Raw genomic sequence first — 10,927 nt, 5'->3', positions numbered from 1 at the left:
TCGCCACTGGTTATATGGTCCTCGATATGAGTAGTTTGCAGCGTAAAATTTATATGATTTTTATTTATGCTAATCTTCAGCGTTAGAAAGAAACACGACGGATCTAGCATATTTTTATTTTTCTCATATTTATATTCATATATCCTGATCTCTACGCTGTGGGGTTTCCCATGTCTATTTGAGTGTACTTCCTTTATTCAAAAGAGTTACACGTATTACTTTTGCCATTGAGATCAAGAAAAAAATAATCTGATACTACATCCATATTTTAATGTATGACGCCGTTGACTTTTTATTTAATGTTTGAATGTTCGTTTTATTAAAAAAAATTGTGTAATTATCATTTATTTCATTGTGACTTGATTCATAATCAAATGTTCTTTAAGCATGACATAAATATTTTTATATTTGTACAAAAATTTTGAATAAGACGAATGGTTAAACATTGGATAAAAAGTCAATGGCGTCATACATTAAAATACGGAGGGAGTATGTAACAAAGATTTAGAGTGTATGCATGCATGCATGCATGCAACCAATTTAGAGTCTAATCGAAAGTTTAATTTATCTTTTAATTTAAGTCTTGAATGAATATATAAAGATTACAAATACGATCAACTTATTTAAAAATAATAATTAAAATAAGTCTACCACTTTTGAGTGGAGGAAGTACAACTCTAACGACTAACCTCCACCCGGTTTTCTTTTCTTGCGTCCGCCCTTGCCATCTCCACGACTCCACCGGAACCCAAGACAGAGGAACCAGGAGCCGACGCGAAGCGAAGCCATCATCCTGTGGTTGTGTGGCACGAAGAGCAGGTGTCCTGAGCTTGACCGGCTCGAATGGAGAATACGGCGACCACCTTGCAAATCCGGTACTACTGCACTGCACAGGGAAAGGGAGAATTAGGTGCAGACCGAAAGAAAGCGGATTTCGTGACAACCAAACGACAATAATGCTGCAGTGGAACTGAAAGATTCCAGAACCTGTGGCGTTAGTTGGTAACCACTGGGCTAATTGCATTATATTTGCCGGCAACCAACCTGCTGTCCTTAGCCGGCAGCGATTTCGTGAATGGCACTATGGATACATGGATGGTGGTGTTATGGTAAGTAACAATTTCAGACATGCAGCGAAACCTGAACATTCTGTTTGAACTGTTCGTTCGTATACACCATATTCCTCTCTCTCTTTTTTCAGAATTTATAAGCATGGGAAGTAAGCTGTGGTAAATTTTGGAGAAAATTGTTGGATTGATACGAAGTTTACTGGCCTCATCGACCGTGCTGGTGTCTGAGACTGAAACGACGCCGAAAAGGAGCAGAGCCTTAGGTTATGCACATTTTAGATCTTCAGAAGCATTGGTAGTCCTCTGAAAAAAAATGCATTGGTGGTAGAGCTCACGTTACTTAAAACATGAGGAGAGATACTTGACTACTATTTCCTCTGTTTTTCTAATAGATAATGCATTAACTTTTGAACACACGTTTGATCATTTCGTCTTATTATAAATTATGTGCAAATGCATAAGATATAAATCATATTTAAAATATTTTAGTAATAAAATATCTCACAACAAAATAAATGATAATTATATAAATTTTTGATAAGATGAATGATCACATGTATGTGCAAAAGTTAACGGTATCATCTATTTAAAAAAAACAAATATAATACTTATCAAATGTACTGGTTATAATGACTGAAATATATGCCAGTATAGGGAGACTACCTTCAATACGGGCAACACAACTCACACGAACTAAAGAATTAACTGGGGATGAATCATTGGGCTCACCGACGAGATCTTGCCATGCCTTTTCCACCAACTTTGGTAGTCATTATAGTGGTTAGGGTCTTAATAATTTTCAAATGCTGTTTTCAATTGGCACCAATCCATGCAAAAAAGACTGGAGAGTGATGTGCTACCAAGCGAGCAAGTTGCCCTGTTGTCCCATCCATTACACACATGACCAACTTGAGACCAGCAGTGCTCACTCTAATTTCAATTTGGGATGCTGTCCTGCCCCTCGTCATGTGAGGTCACATGATACCATGAAGATCTCAAACTACAACGTCCCTTTTTTATTAGATGATACTGCTGTTTTTTGGACACACGATATGACCATTCGTTTTATTAAAAAAAATTAAATGCATAAGATATAAATCATATTTAAAATACTTTTAGTGATAAAACAACTCATAACAAAATAAATGATAGTTGCATAATTTTTTTTAACAGGAATGGTTAAACATGTGTTTAAAAGTTAACGACATCCTATATCCTATATACCTATACAATTCATCCCCACTAACTCTAATTCTCTCATCTCACAGCTTGCCACATCACTCTAAATTAGTCTAACCATTAGATTTGCAATCGATGTCTTAGATTTTCACTGATTAGGATCTACAGCAAAAACATCAAGCTCCACTTGAGTACCTCCATGTCTCCCAAGCGCTTTATCTTTCGAAACTGCCAGTTTTATTACCCACTATGATTACTTCTTAATGACTGATGTGTTCACAGAATCAACAGGTAGCATTTGTTTCCTCTTTTCTTGCTTTTCCTTTGCCTCTTCCGATCGTTCTCCTTTCTATTCCTAATCTTGGTTTCCTTCGGGATATGTTTTCCCTCGCTAACACTCTTCAGATGAATGCAGAAATCTACTCGATTCAAGATTGAATGGTGAACTCTCGAGCATGAGAAAAAAGCCCATACAGGATAGTACTGCTAATCTTTTTGTTTATTAATTTTGCATTGTTTTAGACATGGTAAGCGTAATATAGGTCTATCCATGTTCTCATTTTCTTCAAGTCCTATTTGATAAAATAGACATACTTTATCATCTTCCCTGTTTTACAAGAGCTCTTCAAACAAAGGGAAAAGGACTACTAAAGGTAACTCCTTGCCTGGCTTCATGAAATTTCTGCTTTCACTGGAATCTCACTTTGGGATAATTACGTCTATGCATCAACGTGTAAATCAGGCCATTAGTATAAATTACATTCATATATGTGCCACGTGTTGCTATATTAGTTCTTAAATGTACCGTCTATTTCATAGATTTTGTTAACACTGACACTTCGATGATGCAAATGATAATACAAAGTGGTCGTTATTTTGCGTGCTTTTGCTATATAACACATTCTCTTCGGATGAATATATGTGTTAGGCCTTGTCTAATATTTTTAGATAATGCTATAGGCAAATCATCGAACTGAGAGATACAAACACCATATTTAATCTTGAGTCAATATATGTTTAATGTTTAGAACAGAGCATGAGAGCATCAACTATTTGGATATTCATGGAGCACATTCTTCACAACAAACTAGCATCTACGTCAAAGAGCAATTGCCAGATCGTACTTTTTTTTAATATACGACGTTATTGACTTTTTAAATATGTTTAGTTATTTATTTTATTAAAAAAGTATGTAGTTATCATTTATTTTGTTATGGCTTGATTTATTATTAAATGTTTTCTAAGCATGACTTATATTTTTATACGTTTGCACAAACAAATTGAATAAAATGAGTAGGGAAACGCATATAAAAAGTCAAATGTGTCATATATTTAAAAACATATATAGTTATTTTTAGCACATTAGTATTTTTCTTCTGTAATTTAGTTAATAAGCCTTCTTACATTTTTATAAGTTTCCGCTGCAACGCGCGGGGTATTTTTCTAGTTTAAAAAACAAAGGTACCCCAGTGTTTTATATTTCAGAGAGGACAATTTGTACATAACAAATGGAGAGAACAATGCAAGTAAGAGAAAAATGGGTGATTGGACTTGGATGCATTTAAGTGGTCATTGACAAACCATATCAATAGAAGGGTTGATCATCACATCAAAGAACTAACTGATACTACTGAATGTATAGTACTCCGTATAACAGAAGGAGCACCTGAAGTCAAACATGCCAAGTGAAAGGACTGTCTACCACACAAAATGCAGACAGCTTGAAGCTTTCCCTAAGCAATAATACATGCTGAATTAATTCCTTCCTTCCACATTGCCCTCCAAGCAAGAAAACAATGGAGAATTTGTACACAAAATGCAGACAGCTTGAAGGTTTCCCTAAGCAATAGTACATGCTGAATTAATTCCTTCCTTCCACATTGCCCTCCAAGCAAGAAACCTTCTTGTACATGTCCAGTTTAGTATCCTGAGTCTCATCAGTAAAATTTGAAGCTACAAGGAGAGAGGAACAAAACAATCTTACATCCCTGTAGTAAATACAAGACAATGAGCTATATTCCTGAAATTTGTATGGTGTGCTAAATCTCACAGGGAGAAGAGATCAAATGAACAAGGTGAGCAGATTTTCCAATTGCCAGGCAGCCGCCATTGCTGCGAATCGCCGCAACTCATCAAAGCTCGAATTCCTCTTCCCGGAGCACCATCTCAGCAGCCTCCTCCTCATCTTCGTCGAACGAAAAGTATCTGCTCCTCTCGGCCGGTCTGAATGTGTAGAACATGAAGAGGTAGAATGCCAATGTGGCCACCTCCTCGGCCAAGACGCTCACCCACCGGAACTGGTAACTGGCAATGGTCTTGAGCGCATACACGACGATCCTAGTGAAGTATAGGTAACCGATCACCACAATGTAGAATTGCCGGAACAGGGTGAGCTTCGATAGAGTCCGCGCTGCCTTGCCATCAGTCTTGGACGTCTCCCGGAGCGATCGCATCGACCAGACGACCGGGAAGAGCACGGCGCAGCAGCAGGCGACGTCGACGAACAGCAAGATCTGGTTCCATGTCACCCACCCTTGCAAGAACGGGCCGGTCTCCCCAATCACGGCGGACGCGATGTTGGCCATGACCTGCAGCGGGATCACCACCATGAGCACCTTCTTCTCCCTGTCCTGCAAGACCGGCCTGAGGAACGACCACCCCGTGCCGACGAGCACGATCACCGCGAACAGGACGACGCCCTTGACGAGCTGGAAGAGGTAGAACGCGACGTCCCAGCCGTGCGGCGTCCCCGTGACGCGGATGTAGTGCTGGTCCTCGGCGGCGGAGAGGCAGTAGAGCAGGCGCGCGGCGAGGAGGCCCGACATGAGGTGGTGGATCTGGTGCGCCGCGGCGCGGTGGTCGCGGGAGGAGAGCGTGAGGTACCCCCAGGCGGCGAGGAACGCGGCGTAGCAGGCGGCGAAGAAGCCGTAGATCGCCGGCACGGGCGCCTGGCCGACGGGGAGGTAGTCGACGGAGCCGTCGGCGTTTCCGTTGTACATCTCGGTGCGCACCCTCATGGTGACGAGCGACTCCGGCGCGCAGTTGGCGAAGTAGAGGCTGTACTCGTCGGGGTGGGTGACCGGGAACGTCTTGTTGTAGTGGCCGCGCTTGAGGTCGTGGAAGGTGAAGAGCGTCTTGACGTAGGGGCTCGTGAGGATGCAGCGGGAGACGTCGGGCTCGTCGGCGCCGCCGCCCGCCACCTCCTCCCGCCTCTCCGGCGGCCGCCGCGCCTGCGCCTCGTAGATGGCCTGGAACATCGACTCGTCGGAGAGGAGGAAGAACCCGAGCTGCTTGGGGTCCGGGCGGGCGAACGTCGAGGAGATGCCGGCGCCGGTGATGACGATCCTGACCGCGCCCGTCTTGGAGAACCCGAACTTCTCGAACAGGATGGTGGGCCTCGGGTCCTCACGGAAGGCCTCCGTCCTGATTTCCGCCGCGGCGCGGGGCGCGAGGGACACCGCCGCGACGGCGATGGCGAGGAGGAGGAGGCGGCGCGCGGCGGCGGCCATGGCTGCGGCGAGATCTGTGGCGCGCGGTGTGGGTGGGTGAGAGAATGCGGGGGAGAAGTGTCGGTGTGCGCGTGGCGGGGCGAGGTGAGCGGGGGGTGCTTATGTGGTGGGGCGCGGGAGGGTCGGATGCGCCTCGAGATTGGTGAGAGTTCGGTGTGGGGAGGTTGACTTGGGGAGAACGTTGGCTACTACTCGCCAATTGTTTGATGAATTTTTGTGCTAAAATTCATAGAAGAAATAATAAATTATTGGGCATTTAATTTTATATGAGAATATTATTTATAGCCCAATTTTACTGAATACATGTGAGGCGTGTCTCTGTGACGTGTGGGTCTAGAAAAATTCAAATATCACATAATGTCCGAATATAATCAATATTGGGCTCGTTTTGTTGTACATTTCAAATAGAAAATAATGGTTCGAATAAAATTCAAATTTAATGCACAATTGAAGAGATATAAGCTTGAAAAGAGAAGAGATCCACTAGTACTAGCAGTATACCCATTAATCGGTTTGTTACTTCACCGGTGGGTAATTATCACTGGTAACAAATTCAAATAAGACGTGGGGCCCACCGTCATCAGCCATGTTAATCTCAGTGATTATCTCCGACACCAGCAACTCTATCCGCATGCATCAGGTGGCCGGCATCTGCATGCGTCGCACTTATCTGCAGTAGCAGATCGATGAGGCCAAAACAGATTAAACGCGTTATCACGCTCGATTCACGGAGAATTAGCGAGGCCGTTGTGGTCATCGCTGCCTACATAAAGCAGTCGACCCCTCGTCGCGGCTGGGGGAACACACGGCACAAGCGCTGCGCCATTAAAGCAGCAATATGCCCTAGAGAGGTGAACACTCGCACCCACACAATATTCTCTACATCGTAGAGAGATTAGAAAGAAGATGCACGCGCATGACGCAGGGTGCGTGATCGCGGATCAGCAACCTGTAGTCGCCGGCGCTGATGGCATCTCTATCGGCGAGTCATCAATAACAAGCTAATCTCGTTCTCCGTCAAGTTGCTTATCCAATACAAACACAACAACGCCCGGCATTATCTTCTAGAGGGAGCAAATATATACCGTAGTGTTGTGCAGTTACACAGTCCGGACGGTAAAACAGTAAAGTGGAGTATCGATGAATATGTCGTGGATGCGTTGTGAACTTGTAGCCATGGATATAAGTATCCCCAGTGGCGCATGCACACGCACACGTCATCTTTGTCAAGCGATTAATATGGGCTGCAAATAAATATAAGGCGAGCTTGACCCTCGTGGGGGTTGGACTGTCTAAATTATCAATATCAAATATTGGAGCTGGATATTTATTTGTATAAACTTGGGATGAGTTTGAGACTTATTGGTATCAGACCAACCATGATTTATACATATTTTTATTCATGCCTGAACAACTATCGATTTGCCTCGTGCATGTCATGTACGGGAGCAATTCCTTCTCTATCCAAATTCTACCATATGAGCGGGAGCAATCCCCACAATTCTTGAAGACAACAAAAACAATGCTAGCTAGGAGGGCGAGGCATGCAGATTTAAAATACACGTCGACACCATGGCCGAGTATCGACGAGATGAAATGGTCGATTTATCAATATTTGTGCTACGTCCGAGACCGACGAGGCCGGACAACATATTAGCTAAAGCTAACAAGATTGGAGCCATTCACTCATTCCATCTGTCTATGACTGACGAGGCTAGACGAAACCATGGCCGAGTGCCAACATGGCCAGGTCACTATACTATTAACACGTCTAAATTGGACAGGAAACGGATACACCGTTGCTGGGCACCGACGAGGCAAAAGCAACCACAAAATCCATGTTTGATGAAGGCTAGGGTACATGACTGGGCACCGACGAGGCAAAGGTCACCCGCTTCACCAAATTCTCTCCGCACACCGACGTGATGGTAGTGTATTGTGACCGGGTTTTGGCGAAACAAAGCCACCTGTTCCACATTCACTATATTCAACGTTAAATCTGCACCAACCTCAACCTTCGGCGAGTAATTAATTTTGAAGACAACGATCCTAAAGCGCAGCTTAATCGGAGGTGTTCCATAGGCTCGCTCATGTGGATGTAATTAACCGGTAGCCTTATTGCTAGGCGCCGGGAATCAGCGGACTGTACGCAATCTCGAGTCAGCATACCTTTCCATTAAGCATTTCTCGTGAAGGCAAAAGGCGAACTCCTGCGGGAGCCATCATGTATTTGTAAATATTCATGTTAATGAATCATGATTAATAAAATACAGGGTTTTCCTATTTTCTGTGTGTTCGTGGTTTTGTTTTCATCAAACACCAATAAACTCCTCAGCTATATATAGATCGTTTCTTTAACATATGATAAATTAGAAGTAGATAAATAAAAGAATAAAGGGTGATCCAAAGTGTCGCTGAGATAAAATTGTCTAGTCTAAAATTAAAACATTGGTTTGAAGGATGATCCAAAATAAAACATCGGGAATAAAAAAGATAGTATGAAGTGAAATTTACTCGTAAACAAATCTAATACTAATACTCCCTCCGGGTTTATAATACTCGTCGTTTTGAACAAGAGCACGGTCTTCAAAAACAACTTTAATCATTATTATTTATTATAATATGTATATAAATGTTAACAAATATATAATTTAATTGAAGTATTTTTAAGATTAATATATACATATAGTCACCATAGTTTAAAGACAAATATTTTAGAAAATTTTCATAATCAAAGATTTTAAAGTTTGATATCATTCTTGTCCAAAACTTTAAAGTTTGATATCATTCTTGTCCAAAACGATACGTAAACTACTCTCAGCTCGGAGGGAGTACGAAATATGTTAGTACGATGCAGTTTTTTCTCATTTTTACGCTACTAATACATCAGTGGGGCCAAATGAAACCGCATACAGTGCTAATCACCAGAAAATTCACAAAGCACCAGCACCTCCTCCAGTAACTGCCGATGCCGACGGTTTCGATCGGTAGTCCTGCCGATGCCGACGGTTGAGAATTGTGGTACTGGTGGCAGGTGTGTGTGTGTGTGTTGCGGCGGTCGGAGCGTGACCAGCTCAGCTTCCCCCGGCCCCCGGGGAAGTAACCGGCCAGCTGAAGTGCGCTCGGCCCGCGGTTCTCCACCGGTGCGCAACGGCAAAGTCGACGGTTCGGCTGGGTTGCTGGGCCGCTCATCGCACGAGGCCGTTCGACTGCCTCTCCCCCTCAGGATTTTGCCTGTTTGGGCCGTGCACATCAAGCCCGCGAACTCTGCCGCGGCGAGTAGTTCGCTTCAGGTTGGTTTGGTTCGGTTCCAAATTCCGCCCTACTAATTTATTGGTAATTTTTAATAGTATTTCTAGTTTTTTTATTAATGCTAAATTTTAACAATATATCTCTTTAGATAGTAAAAGTTTTAGCCATCTAAATTTAGTAGTGCCAAAAATTATCTAAACTTTGATAATTTTAGTATGGCACCAAACCAAACTTGCCCTTCATCTTCAATCCCCCCATCCCCATCGGTGCCACGCCGCCAGTCGTATCCAAACTTTTCTCGGACCACAATCCCGATGACGGTCGCGTACGGCGGGACGGCGACGGCTACTGGAAAGCCCACGAGGAAATAACGTACAAGTTCACGGTGACACGGTCGCGCACACAGCCACACACACACAGGGTCGCAGGCACAGCACCCCGGTTGCGTCACGGAACCGACCGGTCACCGCGTCCGCACGTACGGAGAGGATGGCATACTGGCATATTCCCCGCGCGGTGCTCTACTGCTCTTCTCTCCGGAAGCGCCGGATTTCGTCGAACGGGTCGAAACACGCGGGCGACATCAATACATCATATCCGCACGCCATTTGGCTTTTGCTTCCTTCGCGCACCATTCCATCGCGCGCACGAGCGGGGAGACGACGAAGACGAAGACGAGCCAGGCCGCGAGGGCAGGATGGTGATTTCCGCGGTCGCGGTCTCGTGAGTACAAACGATTAACAAAGTTCGACGTTTAGGTTAGGTAGGTCAAACGCGTGCGACAACAATAATGACAAGACCAATCAGGGACGTGTACTTTTTTTTAACAGAACATAAGCACTCACAATTACACCCTCACCCTCATCACTATGAATACATACTGACATGCTCCTTCCGTCTCAAAAAATACTCCATAACAACTTCTCAATTAACATTCATTTCCTAACCAATCACAACCATCTATTATTCAGTTTTTCCACCTACCTCTACTTCTCAACCAATCACAATCACTTTCTATTTAATTTTACCTATTTTTTAATAACCGTGTCCAACTCTAAAACTAGCAATATTCTAGAACAAAGGGAGTACTCCACAGTGTATATCATCATGTTATCTATTATTAAAAAATAATTAATTATAAATACAAATAATCATATCGAATCTAATATTACTTAAAAATAACTGAATATATTTTAAAAAGAACCTAAATAATTAGGGTGTAGCTATATATATGGCGCCATATTTTTCATCAAAAAAAAGTCAGCATGTATTTACATTGTAAGTCCCTAAATTACATATGTAATTTTAGTGTATTTACAATGTAAGTCTCAAAATTAAATTACATATGTAAGTACTAAAATTACATATGTAAATTCGAAAATTACATACCAATTACATACGTAAGTGGGGTGTAAATGAGGTGTAACTACTCTGTAAGTGGCTGAAAAAAAATCGACTGTAGTATATGGCGCCATATTTCTAGCAAATCCGAATAATTAAGCTACGTTTTATTCACAGCAACGTTGTATTTCGTTATACTAGTATACTAATGCTCCAAAAGGCAGTTTACAAAAATAAAAAAACAACATTATCTTGTCAGTACTAAAGTTTTTACACGTGGACACCCCATCGCACAAATCTTGTGGGGCGCACGATGCCAGGCTCACGTGACCCGAATTTTTTTAAGCCTACTTTGGTTAATCTGTCCCATCACCAGAACATTTTGGCGTGTTATACGTCGCCAGAAATCTCTACGGCCACCTATAGCATCACGAGCCCCAGTCTATGGCACGTGGTCCCGGAGGACATCGTGGCCCACGTGCCAGTGACACGAGCGTGCGGTGCAGGCGGTTCGCGAGGGTGTGGATCGCATGTGTGCCCCACGCGATGCCTCCCATCCAACGGCCACCTGTCCAT

The 10,927-nt window shown here is 43.2% G+C and overlaps 1 protein-coding gene across 1 annotated transcript; it reads right to left on the bottom strand.

The window, feature by feature from the left end:
• Positions 1–3,805: 3,805 nt before the first annotated feature.
• LOC4339027 (protein CANDIDATE G-PROTEIN COUPLED RECEPTOR 7) lies at positions 3,806–5,831 on the bottom strand. Its single transcript, XM_015782303.3, has one exon. It carries the CDS (start codon positions 5,756–5,758, stop codon positions 4,382–4,384), a length of 1,377 nt encoding a protein of 458 aa, XP_015637789.1. The 5' UTR covers positions 5,759–5,831; the 3' UTR covers positions 3,806–4,381.
• Positions 5,832–10,927: the final 5,096 nt, after the last annotated feature.

This window comes from Oryza sativa, chromosome 5 (genome assembly GCF_034140825.1).
Source record: "Oryza sativa Japonica Group chromosome 5, ASM3414082v1".
Lineage (NCBI taxonomy): Eukaryota > Viridiplantae > Streptophyta > Magnoliopsida > Poales > Poaceae > Oryza > Oryza sativa.
The sequence above is the reverse complement of the archived record's forward strand: the minus strand, read 5'-3'. Positions and strand labels throughout refer to the sequence as shown.

What these genes read in the sequence shown, in the direction of transcription:
- LOC4339027 (XM_015782303.3), bottom strand. Translation starts at nt 5,758, where the DNA reads ATGGCCGCCGCCGCGCGCCGCCTCCTCCTCCTCGCCATCGCCGTCGCG.